General features: G+C 47.3%; 1 protein-coding gene across 2 annotated transcripts in view; it reads right to left on the reverse strand.

The window, feature by feature from the left end:
* Positions 1-26,507, reverse strand: part of Uxs1 (UDP-glucuronate decarboxylase 1) — a 75,972-nt gene extending 49,465 nt beyond the window's left edge. The window contains exons 1-4 of one of the 2 annotated variants that reach the window (XM_028865818.1): positions 26,289-26,507; positions 4,776-4,803; positions 3,040-3,103; positions 2,711-2,754 (exon numbers count right to left, since the gene is read on the reverse strand). In XM_028865818.1, coding sequence (XP_028721651.1) covers positions 2,711-2,754; positions 3,040-3,103; positions 4,776-4,803; positions 26,289-26,382 — 230 coding nt within the window. In that variant the 5' untranslated portion in view covers positions 26,383-26,507. The remainder of the gene's footprint in view (positions 1-2,710; positions 2,755-3,039; positions 3,104-4,775; positions 4,804-26,288) is intronic. The other variant, XM_028865819.2, reaches the window with a different exon arrangement.
* Between the last annotated feature and the right edge of the window lie 487 nt (positions 26,508-26,994).

Genomic DNA, 26,994 nt, shown 5'->3' on the forward strand with positions numbered 1-26,994 from the left:
TACTTAAAGGAGAGAAACAAAAATGTTTATATGGACATGTATTTAGATTGTCAGTTTATAAAAATCAAGATGAATTTAGAAGGATTGTGTGTGTGTGTATGCACATACATGTGTGAGTAGGTGTAGAGGGCCAAAGCTGATGCTGTGTGTCTACAATGGCTTTCCATTTTGTTTGCTGAGACAGGGTCTCTCACTGATTCTGAGTACAGCCAGCCAGCTTGTCAGAAAGGATCCCATTTCCACCTCTCAAGTGCTGGTAATGGGGCTGGAGAGGTCCCAGCTACACAGGTTGGCAGTCAAGGCTCTAAGTACCAAGTGGCTATGCCCTGCTTTCCACACTTGCACAATAACATCAATGGATGAGCTAGATTGGAAATCCTCGTTTTGGCCTGCTTTGTTTTCATTTCCCAGGCTGACAAGCTCTTTCCTGATTGGTCCTTATTCTATACCTCCTTTGCATACACCCACTTGAACCTATATAAAGCTATGGCCCGTATAGACTTTTTAAACAGGCTGGCTTTTAGTCAGTTGCCCTGGGGTTTTTGGAATACAATTGAAGACTTCAGTGTTAAGAGTGCTCCTCTAAGACTAGCCCAGGTTTGAAGCCAGTGGAAGATGGAAAGACCTCCCATGCATACGGATTTGCAAGGTTAATGCTGTGAACACAGCTATTCTACCAAAAGCAATCTATAGATTCCATGCAATATCAAAATGTTGATATTCTTTACAGGGGGCTCTTAAAATTCACATGGAAGCAAAGACCCAGATAGCCAAAGGAGATATGTGACTAGAGAAAAGCTTTGAGAGTTAAGACACTCATACCATTTCTAATTCACTTTCTCTCTCTGCTTGAGGAACTGCTTGAGGTTTAAGATGTAAAGCTCTCAGCTTCTGCTCCTACCACCACTGTGCCTGCTACTTCCTGCCATCATGGATTCATCCCTCTGGAACCATGAGCCCAAATATACCCTTCCTTTTCTAAGTTGCTATGGTAATGGTGTTATATCATAGCTACCACTAATTAATACAGGTGCCCTGCATGGGTGGACAATCATGCTCCTAGAAGACATAGATTATTTAACTAAAATCTCAGTGTCTATGTGTTATCTATAGGGAAGGCCTCATAGCACCCAAAATAATACAAGCTGTCACCACTGCACCATAACCAGGTGCCAAGACTCTGTCACGGAAGATATAAGACACTTTGGTTACTGAGCACTGAGGAATAAGGCTAGAACTGGCCTGAGAACCTCTCCCTTGCTGGCTAGCCTTTACACAGCCAAATGGTACTGTGCCAGCCCCTGGGGAGGAAAGTCAACCGGAAGAGCCAGAATGCCACAGTACCAACCACCAGTAAGATGTACCCACTAGTGCTATAGTGGTATAAAGGTTACAGGATAGCCAACTGCTTCCGGAGTGGACTGAGGCACAGGAAGGAGCTCAAGCCTGGTACTGTAAACCTGGTTAAAAGGCTGTCGCTGGGGAGGTGCTAGGCCTCAGGCAGGTACACAACTGTTGATTTACTATATAGACATAACGTCAAACTACCTCATGGACACATTGATGTATATATATCCTTAGATTAGCGCTTATCTTAACCTTGGTCAGAGTCACCTGTGTTAACAGTTGGCAGTAGTTAATGCACAGACTCCTAACCTGTCGGAGTGCTGAACAAGTGACTGTTAGTGCTCAGTCTTAAGTGTCAGCCCACGTCCCTATCCCAAGGCTCATCCACACCGCAGAAGTGGTAGGAAGAAGCAAAGAGCCAAAGGATAGGAAGGAATGCCGTGAAATACTGTTTGGGGACATGACATGGCCACTGTCCCCATGAACCCACAGCAGGTGTGGTGACCTGCACAAGGTCGGTCAACATGGCAGCAGGCATCACTAACTGGACTCAGTGCATTACCAAAAAACAACAGCAAAAAAGTGAGAGGGGGTGGGGCGGGGACAGAAAGGGGTGGGGGAGGGGGAGGGGTAACCACACAGGTGGGGGGGTGGGGGGGGAGTAGACTAAAAATAAAGAACTGGGCAGGAGAATCAACAGTCCCACAGCACTGCAGGAGCCGCACATCTATGGGACTTCCATGTGGGATTTGGGGTTCCTAACTCCAGCCTTCAGTCTTACGGGGTAAGTGTTCATCCACTGTAGTATCTCCCTAGTCCTGATTTTAGAAGGATTTTTTTTTTCTAAGTTTAGTATCCCTTGTTAAGGCTTCAGTAAAACCACAGTAAAAATTAACTTCAAACAAATTGCAAACAAACAAACAAACGAAATCTCCCTTTTTGTTTTCTTAAAGGACCTCTATGGTTTTCATAGGAAATAGTCCTTCATGATAAAGGGTTTCAGAAGACCACATCCAGGACCTGGTGTGGTAGTATTGGCTTATAATTCCAGCATTCATTCAGAGGACAAGGCGGGAGGGCTGTGAGCTCGAGGCCAGTAAGGATACAGTGGGCTCCAGGAGTCTGCACATCACAGACAGACTGTCTCTAAACAAGCATGGCTGCATTCTGACTTTAAACACCCAGCTTCTGGGGGAGGGAGGAGTCCTCTCTTGAGAATGCCTTATTTTTTTTTATATTCTCTAAGTTCATATGTATTTTCTTACATAATGAACTCAACTGAGATGAACATTCTAAACACTGATATTTCCTGTCACCCATCTAAGACATGTTCTTAAAACCGAAACAAAAAAAGGGTGCATACCTTTTTTCCAAATCTCTGATTTTCTCTCTTAGTGGTTCAACAATCTGGAACAAGAACAAAAATCGGGTTTAGAGCAAACAGGCCTTCCATTCTTTTGTCCTAGCTTAGCACGGGAGGGTCACACATACAGCAAAACAGATTTTAATAGGGCAAATGGTCTTCAGACTGACCAGCAGAAAGCCCCCGTATGGAAGGGGATCACGCTTCAGCTGCAGAAGCACTGAATAGCATCAAGCTGCCATGAAGACCCCGCCCCCCTCCCCCAGGAAGGGGAGATTGATAAGATAAGCGAATGAAACAGGAACAAAGCAGAAGGAAGACAGACTAACCTCTTCGATCTTGCTTTCCAACTTTAGTTCACCGTTTTCCTGGATAGACCTGTTGAGCAGAAAGCTGCAGAACTGAGATCAGTTGAAAGACTTCGTGTCTTCAAGATTTGGTTCTGAACCAATCACCCCAAAGCAAATCCTACTTACGGACCCTCTGCCCAGCTTGCTCAAGTACTGAGCGCCACTTCCAGCTCTCCCCAGCAGGGGGCACAGAAGAGAAAAAATAGGACAGTGTGAGGGAATCTCCTCAGGTCTATGAACAAGTGGCGTTTCCCACCCCCCCAACAGATTGTTTCAATTAAACTAAATAATCTTACTTCCATGTCACACCCAACAAGAAATTTTAAGACGCAGGGTGTAGCGTGTCTATAGGGGTCTGTGTTTGTCTATTGGGCTTTCTCAGGGATTTAACACAAAATGGAGTTATTCCAAGTAAAAACAGAGTACCTTTAAAGGAGACCAGAGCACCCCACCTATCCACACACAGCCGCCTTTGTTAGGGGACACACACTGGCAGTGGGATCAGATCAACACAGCCCCACCAGCCTCACACAACCAATTCCACAAGGGGAGGCTGCTGAGGGTGGGGAGGCCAGCTTGTTTCTTGTGCTCAGCTTTAAGCTCCCAATGCCAACTTCCCCATCAGAACAGCAGCGCTAGTCTTCCGTGTCCTGATACCAGGAGATAACAGAATGGAGCAAAAGTCTCTTTATACAGACAACTGCACTACTGTAGCAAATCCGCTTGCAAAATGAATGCTTGTTACTCTGCAGCTGATTTCTTAAGTTTTGTTTTTAAACTTGGTACAATATTTAGAAAGCCAGTTTGGTAATGAATGGCTATTAATTCTAGCACTTGGGAGGCTGAGGCAGGAGGATTCAAAGGTAGCCTGTGCTACATGGTAGTACTCTGTCCCAAACAAAACAAAACATGCACGCTCAAACTATAAGGTCCCACAAGCCTTAACCCCAGACAGGAAGGAGGTCTAGACAACCACATCTAATACTGACCAAACAACCTTAACCTGAAAATCCAAACATCTAAAACCCCAAATACCCTGAAATCTGAAACAAGGTGGGCACCAACAAGAAAATTCCACAGCTGACCTCAAGGGACAGGTCAGGGTTAAAACACAGGCTCACCAAGAGTATCTATAAAGTCACCTTCGGGCTATGTATAGTGTAAGAAATACAAGTGAATTCCGTGTTTAAACATAGGTCCTACCCCACACAATTTCATTCTACATGCAAAAATATTCCAAAAATATAAAAGAAAACAAACAAACACTCTCTAAAATCTAAATGCTTCTGGTCCCGAGCATTTTGGAGATCAGGAAGGCTCAAGCTGTAGTTGGCTCCCTGAGGCAAGAAGGCAACCCTGACTTCTAAGACATCTTCCTTGTGGGAGAGCTGTGTACAAGGCCCTCTGTTCCCACTCTAGCCACCCAGAATGCACTTCACACGTGAGTGGTAAAGGCGAGTGTCAACAGTGTGCATCTACTGGAGGAGGGGAGGGAGTCAGGTAACACACTGGCCATCGTCTCCATCTGAACGTCACCGGGATGAACTCTAAAATCAGTTGCCTCCCTTGAGAACACCCATAGGAGAAATGAAACACCCAGATGTGTGAACAGCACAGCAGCTCATCAAAAATATTCAATTAACTCATGAGCCAACTGAGTTACAACTGACTCTATAAAACCCAGCCATAATGCCCAAGTAATGAAAAACAATTACCTCATGTTAACAAAGTTGCCCCAAACAGCTGCAAGAGAAAGAAAAAGAAAGACAAAATTAGTATTTAAATCTATAATATTCAGGGATTCCAAATGATCAAATTTTAATTTTTATACACTTTTTAAAGTTCACTGAAAAAAAAATTCACAAAGACAGTAAAACATATACTCTGTTTTCAGGAAAATCAAGACTATCTAAAAAGTGGAAAATAAGATTCCTATGTACTCCTGCTGTTCTGGCATTTGGAAACACAAGGATGTGCTTTGAAAAACATTTTGTCCTCAATATTCTGTTTAAGAAAGATTCATTCCTAGAAAAAAAAAAAAGCCAAAGAATCGCACACCTTAAAGAAGCTGGGGTTCAGTCCAAGTTCTCCCTATGCATGGTGATAGTCAGAGCCCAGAGGGGCTCACCGGGGCCGAGGTGGCGGCCCGCCATTCACTGCAGCACTTACCCGCCTCCTTCCACAGCGGGTACTTGCCAGTCCTCTCCCCATCTGGCTACAGGCACCTGACCAGCGGGTTATCTACCAGGTGTCTGAGCACAGTGACCTCTAGTTAACTCCGCAGAAGTTGTCCCAACCCAACAGTGACATCTTATCATAGATATCTAAACACATAAAAATGTTGAGAATCCCTAAATCCGGTATCTGAAATGTGCCCAAATCTGATTCTGAGCCTTGGCTCAGAGCTACTACAATCAGGAAATTCCATGCTGTGAAATTCAGTTTCATGCTCAAAATTTCTTAGAATATTGTATAAAATTATCTTTAGGCTGCAAGTATAAGAAACAAATGGACTTTGTGTTTAGAGTCTGTTCCCTTCTCAAGACAACTCAAGGGCATGCAAATACTCTTTTTAAAAAAAAATCTCTGGAGGGGCTGGAGAGATGGCTCATCAGTTGAGAGCACTGGCTGCTCTTCCAGAGGACCCAGGTTCAATTCCCAGCAGCTACATGGTAGCTCACAACTGTTTGTAACGTCAGTTCCTGGGGATTTGACACCCTCACCCCAATGCACATAAAATAAAATCAAATAAATTATTTTTTAAAAACAAAATAATAAAAAAACTCTGAAAATCTGAAACATGTCTAGCCCCTGTTTTTTTTTGTTTTTTTTTTTTGATAAGGGATAGGGAACTTACTAGACTATGCAAAACCACTTTAAATTACCGTGCAGAGGACTATATCATAGACACTTATGCTATCAATGCTCGGTCCTGACATTCTGCCCACATTCCTCTCTGTCTTCTTTCCTGTTAGGTATAGGAAATTCACACACGATGTGGACAAATGTCTTTGCTGACAGGGCTGGGCACTGTGTGAGCTTGGGAAGACCTTGAAGTTAGTATGCATGGGCCCAAGCATCTTCTTGTTGCCATTAGATCTGACTAGGATCAGCATCCAAAGCATCCCACACAAGAAATCTCATTGTCAAGAAGGGGAATGTAGCTGACACAGAAAAGACATCTGTCTCAGAAAAAGCATCTCTCTCAAGGAGAGGAGGAAAGTACTGGGGGGTGGGAGGGCCCTGAACTAGCTCACCAGTGAGAAGCAAGAAATGGGAGAAATTAAAAGAGAGACAAACTAAGTAGAGTATTTCTAAAATTTCTGTTATTGCCTGTTTTCTCATTCAGCCTCATTATGCAGACCTGACTGGCCTTACTAAGTAGACCAGGCTGGCCCGGTACTCACGGATCCACCTGTCTCTGCCTCCCAAGTACTGGGATGAAAGGTGTGCACCACCACACTCTGATCTGCTTGACTGGTTTTTTAAAACGGGGTCTTACTCTGTAGCCCAGGCCGATGAGAACCTGTGGCAATCCTCCTAGTTCAAACTCTTTCGAGTGTTGAGATTACTGGTGCAAGCTGCCAGCATCTAGACTGCATCCATCTAAAAACTCTCTCAGAGAAGCATGGCACTGTGCTCATTTCCAAAACTGTCCTCTAAGCTGATCCCCAACCCTGATGCCATGCAGCAAATGTTCCCCAGTGATACCGCCCTCAGAGAAGTGCTTGGTGGACAGTAACCTGCTCCCCTATGAAGGACTCGCAGCAGTCCAGGAAAATGACCAGCTATTGTCACCACTTTAATTAAATTTAAAGCCCAGAACACTTTACTTTAGGAAATATTCAAAACAGAAATTGTACAAACAGAAGGCACCCTGAGCACGTTTCAAGTATAATTGGCAAAGAAAGTTCCAGAACAATGTTACTGCACCCATTCTGCTAGTAGACGGGTGAGTGCTTGCCCCAACTCTTCAGAGTGTGTTTAGTGAATCAAAATGCTTGCTCTGACCTACAGCTCTATCAGCTAAGTGCTCCTGGCAAAGCTCTATGGTGTCACTGTGTTCTTACACAAAGGGACTGTCTTAGTCAAGGCTCTATCACTGTGACAAAGCACAAGACCAATGCAACTGTCTTAGTCACTGGTCTGCTGCTGTGACTAGACACCATGACCAAGATAACTCTTATAAAGAAAGCATTTAACTGGAGGGTGCTTAGTTTCAGTGGTTTAATCTATTATCATGGTGGGGAGCATGGCACCAAGCATGGCGCTGGGCAGTAGATGAGTTACATCCTGATCCACAAGCAGAGAGAATGGGCAAGATGGTAGGGGCATGGGCTTTTGAAACCTCAAAGCTCACCCTCAGTGACACACCTCCTCCAACAAGGCCACACCCCCTAATCCTCCCCAAACAGGTCCACCAACTGAGGACTAAGTATTCAAACATATGGTCCTGTGGGGGCCACTCTCATTCAAACCACCACAGGGACTCCAAGATTACACCTGTAATACTTGTCGCAAGGGTGGGTGGCTCCGTGTCCCTCTCTGAACTCCACGGGCTTTGTGCTGCTTTGATCACAAGGAGATCAGAGGTGACTTCTGAAGGTGGGCACAGTCAGCCTGGTGGCCCTGCGTCACCGTGGAAGAAGGCTGGATGGGGAGTACTGTGGACACACCGACAGCCAGTGCTGAGTGTACTGCTCCTGGGCTAGCCAAGAAGCCGTGTGCTGGTGGGTCTTCCCAGTGGCTGTCTGATTTAACTCCAACCAAAGTCCCAGACATCAGAGAACATAAAAGACTCATCTCCCCTTGTGAATTCCCAACCACAAAGGCCACGATACAATGTAATGGTAGTTAAGTGGTCAAACAGCCTGAGTCAGAGCAGAGCTCGGTTCATCATTCCCTTTAACTCACAGATGTTGACATCAATTCCAGCCCTCAAACAGAAGCAGGTATGAGGTGCGCTCCAACCAGCCCACCTGTAGCATTTCCCTCAGCAGAAGCAGGTATGAGGTGCGTTCCAACCAGCCTACCTATTGCGTTTCCCTCAGCAGAAGCAACCAATTCACAGGAACAGACTGTCTTTAGACACAGCGGTGTATAGGGTACAGTTCTGAGGAGATCCTCACCACCCAGTGACTGAGGCCCCCAAAGAAATATCAGCTGCTCCTGGGGAAGATGGGCCTTACAAACCTTCAAAATCCCAACAAGGCAAAAACTATGGATGGGGTAAACATGTGACTAACCCTGGATGGGCTTTAGGGTGACCTAGTTAAAATCCTCTCCCCCAGCACGTGAGAACATCCATCATCCTTGTGATAAGAGCAACAGTGAACTTCTGGTCTAACTGGCCAAAAAGTTCAAATGAGAAGATGCTGGTTTTTCATCCTTTCAATTCAAAAGGGAAGCTTCAGTTTCCCACTTCCCACTGCAGACAGAGCTGGGGTGCTACAGGTCAGGCAACAGGAACCTCACTGAAGGGGCTGCCCACACTCTAACTGCAGCTTCTCCATCCTCACAGGCCAGGTCTTGTGTGTATGTGCTAAGAGATCACCCAGGATGGAAACCAGTCCCCACGACAATGGTGACTGAACACCGTGAGCCTCAGGCACAGAAAGACTTATTAGACCTCCCTGTGGCCCTAGCCTTGCCCTGTGGCCCCCAACCCCTAACCAGCCCCTGCTGATAGGTCCTGAACCTCAGTTACAAAACCCTTATCAGAGGCTCACACCGCCCAGGCTTACGTCATAAAGTCCTGCTGCTCTACTGCTACGGTTTGACTGTCCCTCCAACATTCGTGCTGTAATTGAACTTCCATTGCAGCAAGCAGCCTCCCTGACCTGGACGGAGCACCTTCTGATCTCTCCCATCACACCTGCGCATCCCGTCCTCAAACAATCCGGGTCTCAACACAAATCGGTCTCTCTGACGGAAAGCAGGAAGGTGCTGAGGCAGCTCGCTCTGACCATCCCCAAGTGCTGCTGTGCAGGATTCCAGGGCAGCCGTTTGGTGTAGTTCCGCGCCCTACACTCAGCACAGCAAAGTCCGGCATGATGACCGCACCATGACCAAGGCAACTTATAGAACAAGGGTTCATTTGGGATTACAGTTCCAGAAGGGTAAGAGCTCCATCATGGTAGGGAAGAGGTAAGCATGTTATCATGCATGCTATGCCAAGAGCTCATGTCCTTTACTGTAAGCACCAAGCAGAGAAAGCGAAGTACAAGTGGCGCACGACTTTCCAGTGACATACTTCTTCTAACAGGTTACACCCCCTAAGTTCCCCAAACACAATTCCAACTGGAGACCAAGTGTTCAAATGCCCCAGACTATGAGGGGCATTCTTACCACAGAGGTGAACCCCAGAATGCCCCTGTCTCATACTCCTGAGCAGGCTGCTGGAAGAACCCTCTATAATGAGACTCTGCCACCACTTCTCTGGCCTCATCTCTAGGGATCACACAACACCGAATACTCTCTTCACATCAATCCTTTCTTCTCCTGTCTCCAGCCTTCCCAGATTCTGACAACTAGCCCCTCAGATGTTCCTTTGGGTCCTTCCTCTGCTCCACTGCAGAGCCCTCACCTGCTCAGGGAGGACATGTCCCTGTCCTAACTACCTGCACATACACAATGTAGATTCCATTAGCAAAGAATGAACTTGCTGTAATGGCTGCTTTTAAATGACAACTTCCCACAAGTTTGAATCACCTGAGCAGAGTGTCACCTGAGGAATTGTCTTGATTACCCTTGACTGATGGTGCAGGAAGGCCCACCCCAAACTTGGGTAGCACCTTCAGGAGACCATGGAAAAGAGAAAAATCATTTGCCTTTTGCTCAGTTGGCCTTGCCTCTTGCTACCAAATAAATTTACTTTGTTGCTGCTGCTGATTCTTTCTCAGATATTAGAACCCACATTTCCTGCCTTCACTGGGCTGAGGACCAGTGGCTCTCCAGGAATCCTCCAGGTTTTTGGCATCAGACATGGACTGGTGAGGCACCAGCCTTGCAAACTAAGCAAACACTAGACTCTTGGTCTTCTCTGGTGTGACGCAACCTGTTACTATTTCCTGAGTATTGTTTAAGCTGATCCAATACATTCTAATAGATGTGTGTGCATACATATGTGTGCGTGTTGTATGTACGCATTCTATGAATTCTTCTGTGTATGTATGTATGTGTGCATGCGCATGTACCTTCCTTTAGCAAACCCTAGCTAGTACAGATGACAGGAAGAACTTTAAAACAACTGACCTTGGAACCCTGAGGCAGGCATTAAGCTACAGTTCTATTACTAGTCCTGGATGCTGTAAGAACCAATTTGTAGGAGCAGAACACTCATGCTGAAGGTCCTCATGCAAAGGCTTTTCAGCTAAATGAGGATACAGTAGGATGTCTATGCACATCATCTGTGCAACCATCAGATGAATGAGAAGTGCCCTGCACAGAAAACTTTCTTCCAAAGAAATGATGGTACATCAGAGAAAAACTGATGGTCTAAAGCCACCAGCACATTAAAAATGTCTAAGTGTTGTTGAGAGATACAGGATGCAAAGAAAGCTATTTAGATGACCCATATACATACACCTATGGGGAGGGCAACTGGATTACCTAGAAGGGAAAGAAGCTCTCTGAGTGTCCTGGGTTATTTGAATGTTGACTTGTGAACTAAAACTAAACCTCAGAAGGATATGTAAATTTTCCGTAAGCCCAGAACCTTTCTATCCAACTGTAAATTGCCCTTAACCCTAGGAACCTGGCGCTCCGCAGTAACAAGACTGCAGAGAAAAAGTTTGCTGGGAACGGGCATTAATAACAGTGGTGTGGCTAATTCTTAGAGCTGGAACTGGGCATTCTGTCTGCAAATCTCTGCCACAGAGCCACACCATTCCTGCCATCTGCAGCAGGACATGTGTGGGTCTTGTGTCACGCTCAAAGTCCTAGTCTTTGGAATCTCCTCTTAACACAAACATATCCCAATCTTTACAAGTCTGGAGAGCAACATCGAATTTGGTAAAGACATCAGGAAGAAACAGAAAGAAATACACCTAACAACTTTTCATCTTCAAATAGGAAAACTTCTTTGAAGAGCCAGGCATGGTGGACCATGCATATAATCAGAGCACCTAAAAAGGCTGGAGCATGAGGACCATGAGTGTGTAGACAGCCAGGCTGCACAGCAAATGTCTAGGCTCCAGGGTGAGACTCATTCTAAAACAAACAGCAGTGACTTTGCAACCATCGAGAGACAGAGTTAAGTGATAAGGAGTGTGAACTCACCTTTACTCTCTCCAAGGAACCTCAGACACCAACAGAGACCCGGGTGGTTCAGGAAACACAACCACACCGTGTTTCTCACTGTGCTTGTTAAACAGATAGAGGATGATCCTAAGGACAGTGTGGCAATACTTTTTTTCTCAAGGAATGGAAATATACCTCCCCTGATGCTACTAAAGGAGTGCTATCTCTTTAGCCTTTCTTATGAAAATGGAATTGTTAAAAAGAGAACAACAAAGGGAGAAAATTCTCCCCAGTACCCCGGCATCAGACAAGGTCTGTGGGGAAACGTTGTTAAGGCATCACTCTCCCCACTGCTCTGGTACCCACAAAGCTCAAGTGCCATCAGGCCTCGTCATTCAAGGGTGCAAACTAAAGAGGCAGAAGCAGAAGGCAGTACCTGGGGGCCCAGCACATACAGAGCAAGCCGCTCCAGCCTGTCTGTCGGGCTGCTGATGTAGAAAACAGACAGACAGCAGTGTGCCGCAAACACTGTTCTCCACCTGCATCTCCATCCCACCACAGACAGGGCTGGAGAACAACCTCAAACAGGCCATCTAGGACCATAGTCTTAGAGTCACAGATACAAAGAAAGTAGGGATGGGGGAGGAACAGTAGTCAGGAGGAAAAGGAAATCCAGCTGTCCCTTCCTGATCTAAAGGGTGCTGCCACCCAATCAGACCCGGAACACTCAGAACAACATGGACACGGGTATTTAAGAATAACATGGGGTAGTCGGGCGTGATGGCACACGCCTATAATCCCAGCACTAGGGAGGCAGAGGCAGGTGGATGTCTGTGAGTTCGAAGCCAGCCTGGTCTACTACAGATCTGATTAAGTTCCAGGACAGCCAGGGCTGTTACACAGAGAAACCCTGTCTCGAAAAACAAAAAAAAAAAAAAAATAAAAATAAACAACAAAAGAATAACACAGGGGAACATACATATACTGAGGATGAACACAGAAAGAAAGGTGAACTTTTTTTTTAATGAATTAAGCCTTGGGGTAATGCTCCTGCTCACTGTGTACATCAGAACTGCTGCTGGAACTTTGGGGGGAATGCGAAGAGACTCACTGGAAATAAACTACTCTTAAAAAAATTATAAATAAAGCAGACATCTATGTGAAAGAAATTACAAAAACTTTCCAGAGAGCCAAGACAGAGAGCTGCCTAGATGTAGAACTGTGCCAATTTCTAGACGGGAAGACATTCTCTACGCATCACTTATGAGCACCGTGACCTTCGTCCTATCTGTCCTTCCCACCCCATCTTTCCCACACGGGGCACTTATTTTTCTATTTGCAGATTCTTCTGAAAACTTAGAACACAGCCTTAAAGTTCTGAATGGTTAAGTCGGTCTTTTCATTTTGAGTTCATGGGAGCAAAGGGCCAGAATGTGGGGAAGGGGGTCTAGAATGATAACCTCTCAGCCAAATGCCCAGGGGCACAATTTGCATCTGTTCCTCCGTCCACAAATATGGCCCTCAGTGGGCTGTATACCCTAACTGAGGAAGCACGCTGGGCTCATTTTCCACGGGGGTAGCCATCAAAGTGGGCGGACCCTATGTGAACAGTTGTTCCTGGAGATCAAGCTAACAATGTGCCCTGGGGTGGAGTATGGCAGGCGGAGTCAAGTATGTGTGGAAATGGGCGTCTTGCAAGAGAAGGGGTGAGCCCAAGAGTAAGGAGCAGAGGAGAGAGGAAGGGAGGGGTGTGAGTAGTGGGAGAGGTGGGCTGCAGGTGGGGGACTCTGAGAGCGGAGGGGGACAACAATTGTGGGGCGGGGCAAAGGAGCCAGTCATGGTAAAATGCAGCAGGTGCATGTGTACAGCAGGCATATACAGTACATTTAATACCATCTCTTTACAAAGCAGATTCATTGCCACCATGCTTAGAATAACTGAGGGCCCCGCAGACACGGTGCACAGAAAGAGACCATCGTTGTTTGGTTAGAAGAATGTGCTATCCCATTACCTAAGCTCAGGGAACCGAATCTATGGAGGACTTGGTCTAGACAGACTGACAACAGACCACCTAGGACCATAGAGTGCAGCCCTCTCCTCTTTAGCCACATCAAATGTCCAGTGGAAGAAGACAGGAGGCTGCTGACCACTCACCAATAAAAAACAGCAGGTGGAAAGGAAAATACCCCCAATTCAATCCAACCAAACCAAGTTCTCGCTGGTATCCATGCTGCCAACACTCCAGGACTCCTCTCAGGAATGAAAAATTCACAAATGCTCACCTCCTCCTCACCTTGTACTTGTATATAACCCATCACATACTTTATATCATTTCTAGGTTACTTACTACAATATAAATACTGTATAAATATGCTTATGCTTTTGGTTAGGGACTAATCAGAAGAAAAAACTGGGCAAGTTCAGTACCATTTTTTAGTATCTTCAGTCCATGGTTAGTTTGCTCTCTAATAGGAACACACAAATACATACAGCTGATTATACCTCCTGCTCCCTCCATCTTATCTGCATCCCAACAGAACTGCCTCAAAGAAACATTTCCTTCAGGACTTATCTCATGAAAAGCTTATACCCACCTCAGGACCATTAGAATGGCTGCAAAAACAAAAGTATGAGTTGGGTCTCTAGCTTAGTGCGAGAGGAACACAATACGGCTGCTGTGGAATAAATTGACAGTTCCCTAAAAAAATTAAAACACAATTACCATATGATCTACCTACTCAGTTCTGAGTATAGAGACCAAAGAAGAGAGGCCAGAGAGATGCTCAGGAGGTAAAAAGGGCTTGCCATGAAAGCCCCCGGAACCCACTTGAAAAAGCCAGGTGAGGTAGCACACAGCTATAATCCCTGCATTTATACTGAAAACTCGACCAGAAAGCTCAAGGGCCAGCTAGCCAGAAGTAGACGGAGCAGCAGCAGAAACTGTAAGAGAGGCCTTTAAAACAAGGTAGAATGAGGACTGACTCCCCAAAATTATCCTCTAACCTCCACACTCATACCACGTCATGTACACGACTACCAAAATAAGTAAATTTATATTAAAAAATTAGGGAGAGGAGTGGGAGGGGAATATGACCAAATACATGGTGTATGTTTGAAATTCTCAAAGATTTAATAAAAAAGAATTGAAAGCAAAGCCTCAAGCTATTATTATACCTATGCAGCATCATTTTCCACAGTATAAAGGTGGAAGCAACCCGAGTACCTATGATCAGATGAATGATAAACAGAATGTGACAAACACAGTGGGATATCACTTAGACTTAAGAAGGAAATTCAAATACATGCTACAATGTGGATGCGCCTAAGTAAAAAGGCACTCACACACAGACACATGCACACACATGCTCAGACATACACTTATGCACAAGCACACACACACACACACACAAAATGTATGAATACATGAAAAGGAAGTTTTCACTGTGGTCAAATTCATATGATAGAAAACACAATGATTTCCTGGAGCTGGAAGGAGGGCTGGTAGAGCTATTTAAAAGGTCCACAGCATCAGTGGGGGAAGATGAAAATGTCCTGGGGCCTGACTATAAAATAATGTGAATATACTTAGCATTACTGAACCATATACTTAGAAATGGTTAAAACACAGGCTGAGCCAGAAATAGTGATACAACACATATTGGCATACTCAGACACACACACACACATACACACACACACACACACACACACACACACACACACACACAGAGGGAGGGAGGGAGGGAGGGAGGGAGAGAGGGAGAGAGAGAGAGAGAGAGAGAGAGAGAGAGAGAGAGAGAGAGAGAGAGAGAGAGAACACCAAAGTGGTAAATTTTATCTTTTATGTGTACTTATCATAATTTTGAAACAAAGCATTAACCTACCTAAAAGCTAACAAATGGTCATAGGAATGTTTTTGATCCTTATACGATACAACACAGCTCACTGCCAGACTAAACCAGGGCAAAATATCTAACTGTTGTGTACTTCAGTTTTCCCATCTATAAAACAGAGCACATCCCCAGTTCAACTCACCAGTAGGACAGCCAGGTGACGGACCCAGCGGGCCACCACTCCGGTTCCAGCACCCACGGCTGCAGCTGTACTAGTGGGTGGGGACAGGGGTAGAGAACACAAGCAAGTGGGGGCCTGAAGAGGGCACAGGCTGCCTCACTGTGTGTGTGGTGGTGGGGGGGTTTCCTGCACCACATTAAGAACCTGGGAGAGCCGCCGTGGTCTTTTCAATCACTAAGGTGCACTGGAGTAAAGGGAGCAGGGAATTATTAAGTAAGCTACACAATCGCAAAGGAAACTAAGAGGAAAAAAGATCCTAACTTGGCAGTCTCCTTTAGAGAACCCCTTAGAGTTCATGGCCATCCCACAAGACCTGCCCACCACTAGCTCCCACCCACCGGCACCCCAGGTATCGGATTCTTTTTCTTGATTAGAGCCGAGCCGCCCCCACACCTCCACTCTGCCCACTCTGCTGCTGCTGACATAACCCAGCTGCCTGATCCCTTCTTTAAAACAAAAACAAATGAAATCCAGGCACCTCCAGTATTTATGTCAACGAGAATTGGTGTGTTCTGTTTGCAATTTCTGAAGAGGCCATAAAAAGGCTCCAGGATACTAAGAATAGCACTGCAGGATCTCAGCACCCTGACAACACTGTTTTTCTTCTCCAGCACGTTCAGACTCCCTCTGAAAAGAAGGCTGCTTGAAGGAGGCCAAGTGTTTTCTGCTGTTGCTCCACTTCACTTATCTGTTTTGGTTAAAGAAACTCAAAATAGCTGACCAGCAAGGAAAGAAAACAAAACTGGTCAATAAACCTGAGAGTCACTCTGGGCAGAGCCTCCGCTGACATTCTGGCCCACAGGTCCCTTCAGGGGAAGCACCCACGCCACAAGTTTGTTTCCATGGTTTTTACACAAACGGGCCTTTCCTCACAGTAGGTTTTAGTATTTATTTATCCCTGAAAAGCATAGTGCATAGATGTTGCATTTTCTAAGGGAAATAGCAAGGCTTGTCCCAAGTTACAATTTCCTGAAGAAGGACAGAGGACATCACTCTTTCCAAAAAGAGAGACAGCCCTAAGTGACTGTTCCTTGCCTTGACACTCATCCGCTCTCTTGGGTGTTCTTAAAACTGTCACATTTGCAGACTATAAAGACTCTTTTAATGTGGGTCGGTGCACACAGAGAATCTGGTGACTAGTCTCCTCAGCTAGATGCTTGTCCATGAGAGCCACGAGACTCCACAGCCAACATTCCTGGGGTTGTGTGAGTCAACTCAGACAGCTGTGACCAAGTTCCAGACTCCATGACTTATAAGCAGCCTAACTGTGCTTCACCCAGTTCTGAAGCTAAGAGCTGTGAGAATAAACAGGCTCTTGTCTTATGAGAGTTCACAGGTTTGTGGACGACACGATGACATGTTCCTAACAAGTGGTTACATGGCAGGCGAACAAACCAGCCCTCCAGGGCATTAATATTCATGAGACCTCCAACACCGGGACCCAATCACTTCCCAGGGCTCCACTTCCTCAACATTTGAATTCCAGGCCGTGGTCAGTCCACAGCGCTGGCATGGAGAGCATATGCCAGGACTAAAACCCACCAGCAGGTCTAACACCAACATGCAACACCCACAAGATGCACAGAGGCAGCGTCCAGGGCAGAGAGTCTAAAGAGAGGTTCGGCTCCAAGCCCACTCTCTTCCATGTTCTGCTTTGCTGGCTTCAGAACTCAGGCTCCCGTGCCCTGCCTCCTGCCGGTTTGGCTCAGGTTCCCCTTTGCCTTCAACTCCAACATCCAAATGTTGTCTATCAGCTGAACGCTGCCCTTGCACTGAGAGCGCCCTGATCCTTCCGATTCTGATGGCACTTGGCACTCTATCTTGACCAGGTTCTAAAGAACGGCATGAGAATCAGGGAACCGTTGACAATGGAGACCACGGATCCTAAGCCCTGCTTCTGACACCCAATGTGTGGACTTTCCCCACATCAGGAGCGCACTCGCCCACTCTCTAAATGCCAATCGGAGCTCCCAACAAACGCATTCATTCTGCCACCAAGACCTCACAGGAAAAGTTAAGCCCTGGAGCCGTTCCCACCTGAGAGACCATCTGTGGCTCCATCTGACCAGCTGCACAGCAGAGTCCCTGTCGTGTGTCCCCTCCCCCCCCAACCCCGAGTGCTAGAGTAGCTACAGAACTCGAGGGCACTCTGCTTATAATTACTAGTTTGCCTGTTTGTTTATAGAAAGGATGTAACCGGAAACAGTCAAATGAAGCAGCAGCATACCCCAAGGTCAGTACTGGGGTAGTAGCCACGCCCTCTCCAATGCACTTCAGATAGCTTCACTGACCCAATGAGGAAACTCAAATTAACTGTACCAAGGTCTGTGGCCAGTGCCCCCAGGTCCAGTGAGTGGGGCTGACGCTTCAAGCTCAATGGCAGGCTCCCTTGTGACCAGCTGGCATAAACTGGAGTATTTTAAGAAGGGGCAGAAGACATTCCCATAACTCAGTAGATTCCAAGGGTTTAGGACAACTGTGCCAAGAATCCAGAGCAAAAACAAATATATCCTTGTATTTTATCACACCAGGCTTGAGATACTGTCATTTACAACATGAAGAGTGGCTAGCACCCCAATACTGACTCCCAATAAAAGAGAGGAGAGTAGACTAAAAACTCACTAGAAAAAGGCATACCAATAGCTTTCAAACACCTGAAAGATGTTCAGCCATTCAAAAAGAGCGGTGGAGAAGGACAAATTAAAACTACAGGCATAGTGTTAGGTGGTGACTTAAGTACTGATCTACTGCTATGAAGAGATACCATGACCAAGGCAACTTACAAAAGGAGTCATTTAATGGGAAGCTTACGGTTTCAAAGGGTGAATCCATGAGCATCCTGTTGGGGAGCACCACGGCAGACAGGCAGGCCCGGCACTGAAGCAGTAGCTGCTAAGAGCTTATACCTGATCCCCAAGTTGGAGAGAGAGAGAGAGCAAGAGACTGGGAATGGCTGGGGCTTTGGAAACCTCAAAGCCTACCCTCAGTGCAACACCCCCTGCAACATGGCCACACCTCCTAATCCTTCTCAGAACAGTTCCACCATCTAGAGATCGAGCATTCAAATACATGAGCGTATGGGGGCCACTCTCATTTAAACCCCCAAAGGTAGACCAGCATTGGCATAGCATTCCTGAAGGCCAACAGCAGCCAACACAGTCAACAGAAAGAAGTATGAACCCTATCTCTGACGCTTTGTAGAGACATGGCCTTCCAAACTGCCCCAAAATTATCCATCACAAAGACACTGCTGCTTTCTTTCTCAAGAGTTCATTCAAATGTGCCCGTCAATCACCTGACATGCCTTCCTTCATGAAAGCTGACAACAATAACTAACCCTTTGATGAGATATATGTACACCTACATCCCAGATGTCCCTCCATGTAGAAGCTCACCCAGCCTCACTGCTGTGCCCTCCAATCCAGCTTGTCGGAGTTCTACATAAAGTGCAACTTGTCTTCCTGTCTCTGATTTTTTAGATGCTGGCCCAAACCCTAAGACTGCCAACCCAGACACTCTGGGCATTCTCACCGTCTCTGAAGAACCCGCCCCTGCCCCCTCACTCTCCCAAGCTGCTTCACTACTTCCTGCCGTCTAACTCATACACTCTAACCTTCTTTCTCTCCACAGCCCTCTGCTGCTGAGCCGACCTCTCTACCTCTTCCCAGCAGCCCTGGGGATGTACAGCTTGCCTGCCCTGCTGTTTTCCTGTCTCTGATAAGATGGTTCTCGAGTTTCTTTGCAGTCTGTTTTTAAGTACTCATCAATGAATCTAAGAACCCACAAAAGGGAACCCCAACTTCCCTTTTCACACATGTGTAAAAAAGAAACATTTGCAAATATATTCTTGGGGGGGGGGCACTTCTCATGAAGCTTGTGGAAGCCTGTACAGAAGTCTATCCATTGCACGAGTATTGGGAAATCATGTCCCCTCTCCATGGGATACTGGTCCAGAACAATAAAGCACTGCTCAGAGGATTACTACACATCAATAAAAAGGGGTGGCATCCATAAATCCTCACTCTTCTTAACAAGATGACAAGCATGCAGACACACAAGTGTGCCTATATTATCAAAATCCAACAGAGGATGGATAACCAAGCTAATGATGGGAACTACACGGTGGGGCAGCAGAAAAAGACCGTTCTGATGGTCTTGTTCTGTACCGTGTACATGGCTTACACACTGTAAACACTCTTCACAAACTGAAAACGTCTGTGCATGCTGGCTGAGCAGCACAGCACCTTATCTACCATGAGCAGCTTCCCCTCAGGATCCAGATTGTGGGCGCTACAGGGCTCTGCTTTTCTTAGCCACTGCCCAACAACCCTCAAGGGCTGTACTGCATATTGCTAGCCTGGAAGACCCAAATTCGAAAATCTGAACTCTGGTTTCTACTAAATTTGAACGTTTTTAGCAACACCATAAAGCTGAAAATTTATCTGAAGTATTTTACCTGTAGACAGAACAAATAAGCAAACACATTGGAAATGGCACTGTGAAATAGGGGAGGGAGGGAGGGAGGGAGGGAGGGAGGGAGGGAGGGAGGGAGGGAAGAAGCCAGCCACACTGAAATTTATACTGGAAGTATTACCAAAAACTCACAGGAAAAATAGCTGCATTTCCCAGCTATTCACAGTGATGGACTGAGGGCAATGATACCCATCAGTGATGCACAGCGTTAGGGCTCCGCTGTGAGGAGCAGGGATGGGTCATCCCGGGTTCAGGGTACAGGAAGAACAAGATGAGGCTGGAGCATGGAGAAGCTACAAATGTTCAAAGACAATGCATGAGTACACAGTGCCGTTTTTTTTTTTTTAAGACCATATTAAAGACTACTGAAAGAAAGAGCGAACAAAATGTATCTGGGTCTGATTGCGAGAACTTGAATAAACTTATTACAGATGTGAATAAGCATCTCAAGACAAAACAATCCTTCGGGATTATCTAGGTGTGTCCTAGAACCAGTGACAAATGCCCTCTGAAAAAGCACCATGAGGATTCTACAGCGGGAAGATGAGGAAGCCATGTGACCACAGAGGCAGAGAGAGGAGCTATACAGACACAAGCCGCCAGGGAGGGGCACCTGGAGCCCTGAGAGCCTGAGGAGGAAGCCCAGGCTTGACAACTCTGACATCAGAATACATTTCTCTTGTCGTAAAACCAACTAACTTGGGCAACAGCAGTCACCCACCGGAAACTAATACAGAGAATGAGAGAAAAGGGAAGGATGGAAAGTTCTTTTCAGAAAGATTAGTCTGTGCAGATGGATTAACTACATTAGAAAAATCACCACCTGTAACCCTCCTCCCCATATAAATACTGCACCAGGCAGGAGAACCAGACACACACACAGCCTCAAGAATCACTCTAAAGCGATGCTTTGGGCATGCACTTGTAAGTGAAGCAATGCAAGAGCTAGCCCTTCCAGTCCATCAGGTTTGGCATCACCAGCAGAAGAACCAACTCAACACGACGTGTCTCCTAATGCGATATCACTTAGCAAGCACTAATTAGGAAAATTGCTTTTGGTGCTCAACAACCACAATGCCACGGAACTGTATCCCAAGTCTGTACTAAAATGTACACCCAAGTTTAATAACAACGAAGCAATCAGATAAATCCCAAAATGAGAGTGTTGTGTGAGACCACTGACGCGGGCTTGAAATTTCAAAAAGGTAAATATCATGAGAAACGTGTGTGTGTGTGTGTGTGTGTGTGTGTGTGTGTGTGTGTGTGTAAGGCTACTCATTTAGGAAATTTATGAGACATGGCAACCAAATGAAATGCAACACGTGTATCTTTACTGGATTCTCTATTTAGAAAATAAGAAGACTGAGGCCATGGCTCAATGGGTACAGTGCTTTGCCACACAAGCATGGGCGCCTGAGTTTGGACCCCTAGCACCCATGTCAAAGAGCTTGCACAGCAGTGCAGATCTGTAAAATCCCAACACCAGGGAGAGAGAGACCGGAGTATCTGTGGGCTGGCTGAGCCATATCGGTGAGCTCCAGGTTCAGTGAGAGACCAGTCTCAAAATCAAGATGGAGAGGAAGTGAATTGCTCCATCGCCTTAACCATGGCTAATTGCCAAGCCAGAGGAAGAGAAATGAAATGCAACAACTTAGCTTGTTTTCACATCAGAACTCTAGCCCAAAGGTGAGGATCAGCACGCCTGTTCTGTCCTGGGGAGGCTGTGAACACCATTATTCAAGGCCACCAAGCAAAGAGAAAGTGCTACCAGAGAAGGGACAGTAGCCTGGAAACAGTGGCTACCAGGGGCACAGTGCAGAACCTGACATTTGTCCATAATGTTCCAGAAACATTAGAAATGGCTTCATGCTTCTCAAACAATACTAGAAGTTGGGAAAGAATGGAAGATGCTTCCAAATCCTGAAAAGATGCTTTTCTGAAATTCTATCTTCATTCAGTCCCTAAATATGAACACAGAAAGGGCACCGTGCATAGTGTCAAAGTGCCCAACCATAGACAGAGCCAGGCAGATGGGAGTACTGAGGCTGGCAGCCTATCCCCAGCCACATCTCTGGAAGGCGCCAACATAAGGATGCTCTAATACACAAGCAGCCTAGACAAAGACAACTGGCAAAAAAAGAGAAAGAAAAATCGCATTGGATCAGTCACAATACAGAGAAAACACGTTTAAAAGGGGGTAGGGGAGACAGCCAAGAACAAAACACGGGGCATGCATGGCTGCCATCCAGCAGCATTTAGTCATGCATGTAAACACCAAATGATCTCAAATATAATACCGTGTGGATGTGGGGATGGGGTCAGCAAGAGCATGGCGGAGGGGGGGAAAGAAAGCAAACACCTGATCACTTTCCAAAGAATGAAGTCACAAGTTACAGCTCCATCTGAAAAATCAAGAAACCTAAGTCTCAGACCCAAACCATCAAAACCATGAGCCCGAAGTGGGGTGCCTGGTGCTAAGTGCTGGGGGAATGAGGGCAGAGGAGACTGCTGACCGCAGGCCTTGCGAAGACTCATCGGAACTTCTTCAGTTCTACCCAAGTTGAAAACCAAAAGCGCTACTGGTGAGCATTTTGAACCTCTGCCAGCTACATGGAAGGTTGTGGTGAATTTAGACTCATTCCCTTGGGCTCTCTCAATGGGCACTGCCTTAAGTACCACGTGGGCCGATGCAAAGGCTAGGGAACTTCATGCAGACAGAAACATCCATCTGCATGAAAAAGAACTCCAGTGCAACACTGAGTTAGCCTCGGGTAATACGTGCCTGCTGTCCTGACACAGAAGGTACGTGACAGCAGGAACAGCAGGTCGGCCCCAGCAGGCGCCAAGGCTGGGAGAAGACAAGGGCTCAGAGCTCAGAGAACTCGTGCTCTTCTGGCAGAACAGAAAGAACACTTCTAGAGAGCGGTCTGAAGGGGAAAGTGCCATAACTAGGGGTATTTGTGTACTGTCAAACAGAGGTGTTCTATTGTAACAAGAAGGCGGGATTATTAATAAGAGAAACAGAGATTAGCAATCACGGGCATTACGAGAACTAGATGATAAATCTTCACCGCTGAAGACAACACACTGTGGCTGCGGGACGCAGAGACATCAAGCTGGAATCAGTATGAAAACATCCTCCCTGCTGCCTAGCATGCATTGTGGCAAAAAGTGTTACACGGGTGTGTGTGTGGGGGGGGGGGAATCACTGATGGTATCCTTGCAGGCAACTCTCAGGCTATAACAGCAACCTTCCAGGCAAGATGAGCCCAGTGCTGCAATGACGTCACAAAAGTGATAGAGGGCAACCAGTCACTTGTGGGTCGGAAGCCTGACCCACAAGAGTGAATTCAGACCTAGTGCTATAAAGCTGGTTAAAAGCCCACCACCCGGCTCAGAAGGTCGCGGGCTCCAGGGCCTGCTAAAGGACATGTTGTCCAACTGCTTCTAAATATGTATGCTCAGGCCCACAGGTCAGTGATGCCCTCAGCCTTGGCCGGAGAAGCTTCTCTCTGCAAGTTAATAAATAGATCCGGTCAAAGCGCTGACATTAGTGTCTACTGAATCCTCAGTCCTAAACGCTGGCATCTCCATCGCCCCTCCCTCAACACTCAGGGAGCATCTTAGAAAACAGGAGGGAGGAACAAACCACCGAAGGGCTGGAGGATGGGAAGGAGTGCTGCGAAATGCTGTCTTTAGGATGACACAGCCACCGCACCCATGGACTCCCTGCAGCTATGGTTACCTGTGCAAGATCAAGTCACCAGGATGGGTCACTACCATTCCAACAGGCAGCACTGACTGGACGTGGTGAGTTACTAACAACAAAAAGGAAGACATGATGGGGTTGGAGGTATCTAGGAAAGGGGGGGTGGACATGATCAGGATACATTGCTTCCATGTGTGAAATTGCCAAACAAACAAACAGTATTCTAGTTAAAAAGACATCACAGGTGCTGCCATAGACTACACTTTCAGCATCCTCTGATATGACCAATCAGAAGCCCTGTAATAATGTTTTCATGGCAAAGCAACTCAGACTTACCATTACTTCTCATTATTAATACTCTCTCCAACCTAGCCTTTAAATCCTCATAGCTACACTCAGTACCCATTCTCTGAGCTGAGCCAAGACCTCCTGGCCTGCCAATTCCAGTCCTTGCCTGCCTGCCTGCCTGGGTAGCTTCATCATTGTGCTGCGATTCCACACTCCCAGAACACTGCTCTCCCTTGCATTACTAGACTACTGTTTGCTCTTCGGTGCCACAGGACCTCTTCAAGTGCTGCTTTTTCTGGAGAGCATCCCCTCCTGTTAACTCCTCCATATCCTTCATTCCCAGCTCACATCCTGGTTTCTTACGGAAACCAACATCCTTGACTGCTCTCACTTGGGAGTCCCTGCCTGTAAACACTGAACCCCCCACCACCTCAGTTTGTGAGCTTAAACTTATTTGCAGGAGTACTGGATCCGTGCCCTTCTCTTTCCTGGCAAATGGTTTTCAAAGCAGGATCTTCCTCAGAAGGACTTCTGCATTACTGAGAATCTAAGGCCACCCTGGACTACAAGGATGAAACAAACCAAGAAAAAAAAAAAAAAAAAAGATTCTCTAAACCACAACAAAAGCATCTTAGGAGAAGCTATATTAGAAACGGAAAGTTTTCAGGCCACATCCCAGAGCTGCTGAATATAAAACAAAGTGTTTTTAAAAAGCCACTGGGTGACTCTGATACACTCAAATGTGAGAAGCCTGTGCCGAACTACTGGGTCTAGGGTCTGTACCACCAAAGCAAAAGCCTGGTGTTTCTGTACTCATGCTGTGCCTGGCTGCCACATTCAACAACTGACAACGTTGAAAACCGAGTGAAATGCGCTGGTGGAATGAACGACTGGTAACAACGCTTGCCATGGCTCCAAAAATTCCCCACTTCCTAATTCTAAACACCGATGCCTCACCTTAGAAGCCCTTGGTAAGTAAATCAACACTGAAACTGCTGTCCAGGGACCTGAGTTCTAGCCCCAGCTCACGCCCTCTCTGAGGCCAGAATGAATCTGGGCTCAGGATAATAAAGGTGCTAATCTCTCGTGCTCTTAATTTTCTCACCCATAAAATGGTAATAATAATCATATTACCCACATCTTCAGGTATGTGAAGTAATCAAATGCAGCTGTACAGGAATCCTACCTACACATACAGTTAAGCACTCAGCTAACTTAGGCATTACTATTATTATCACAGCAATAATTACACAGTTGTAAGGGGTCTTGTTTCTTGAATGTGGGCTCTTCTTAACACAGATCACACTTGAGGCTAGTTCTTCCTTTCCTGCAGAAACCAATCAGATCTACCAAGCAACCCAGACCTAAAACTTCTCCTAGCAACCAGAAGCCTTTCCAGAGCGTCCTGGCTCCTCCTCCTGGATCAGCTGAGCTGTAGCAGGCAGGCTGCATCTTACCAGCGCCTACAACCCATCAGCTAAACTCACTTTCCGAAGTACCTACTCACCTGGGAATCACAGCCTTGGAAACTCAATCACTTAGCAGGTTTCATCTGAGTATGTCTGCCAGGGTGGCCAGGATTTAGAAGCAGCTCACTCTGAGAGCTATTTTTAGCCCAATTTTGGTACTTGGTAAAGTATTAATAGCAGCTATTATATCCCCACGGCAAAGCTCAAAGACAACAACAAAATAAAATAGGACTTTGCCTCCTCTGAGAAGCTGAGGGTCCCTCACCTGCCTGCGCAGTGGCTTTACCCTCTCTCCAGTAGCCAGGTTGTAAGGACCCAAATGACATCCTCCCTGCCCGGTCCCCTATGTTGTGCCTCCTTCCTGGGCTTGGCCCTAGTCCCGCCACGCCTGAGGAGTACCGGGCGCGGCATGGGGGGCGGGGAGCCTCGATACTGGAGCATCGCAACACAGGACATCCACGGGGGATGGCAACACTCAGCTCCCCCCAGAGTTAAATGCTGAGTAATTTTCCTGCGGAGCAAACAGTCAGAGCGGGGTCCCTGCCAATGGCTACAGTATTTATATCCTACTTAACCAGCACCGTCTGAAGGGTGTCCCCAAGCGGCACTCTCCAGGATCGCTAACCCGGACCGAGCGGGCTCCCCGGACGCCATGGACACCGTAGCCGCTCAGGCCAGTACGAGCTGCCGGGGACAACGAGGTCGGTCGAGTCCGCAGTGCCTACGGTTCGGGCGGGGAACGTGACCACCGCGTCCGGGGCAAAGGCCCCTCCACCGGTCACCGGGTCGGACGCCGGGCCTACGCGGGGGCGGGCTGCAAGCCAAGCAGCCACCGGCTCCACTGCACAAGTGCAGCCTCGTGGAAGCGGGCACCCGGCTCCCGGCCCTGCACAGCCCGCCGCTCGGCCGGCCGCAGCGCCCGCTCCCCGCCGCGCGGGAATGAATGGGCTCCCGCCCACCGCGCGCGCACTCACAGGCGGCGTAGGCGAGCAGCGCGATGCCCAGCAGCAGCTTCATCCTCCTGCGGTTGACTGAAGAGATCAGGCGCAGCAGCCCCTTGCTCACCATGCCCGGGAACCACACGGGTCCAGGGCCTGCCGCGCCGGCCAGCCGCTGCACAATGCGCGGCGGCCCGAGCCCCGCCCCCGCGCGCCCGCCCCGCCCCCGCGCGCTCCGCTTCCTGCCCGCTGAGCCACTGCGCTCGCGCGGCTTCTTCCCGGCCTCCTGCTCCGCCCACAACCGCGCCCCGCCCTCCGCCTCCTCCTTTCCCGCAGGCGCAGTGTGGCGCCTGAGTTTTCTGAGACAGTGTCACTCAAGAAGGGGAGGGCGGGCGTAGTGGGCAGCGCGGAGCGCGCATGCCCAGACGGGTGTGTTTGCAAGCTCTGGCGGGGCGCTGCAGCGTTAGACCGTTGGCACTGGTCGCGGGAGGTGCGACCGCAGCCCTCTGGGCGCTTGCGCGTCCCTATCCCTGTGTCGCGGGCGACGCTGAAGTTGGTGGGTCTGTCAATGAACAGTTGCATTTCTGTGAATGCGGCGCTCAGGAAGTTGCCCGGCCTTCCAAGCTGTTGGTTTTTGCTTCAGTTGCAACAGGGCAGGAAAGTGATAAATCCCAAACACTGCCAGCGAATCGGCAACTGTTTCTTAGCACCGACAGCAGTTTCTTCCTTTTAAAGATAAAGC

The sequence above is a fragment of the Peromyscus leucopus genome, chromosome 16_21 (assembly GCF_004664715.2).
Source record: "Peromyscus leucopus breed LL Stock chromosome 16_21, UCI_PerLeu_2.1, whole genome shotgun sequence".
Lineage (NCBI taxonomy): Eukaryota > Metazoa > Chordata > Mammalia > Rodentia > Cricetidae > Peromyscus > Peromyscus leucopus.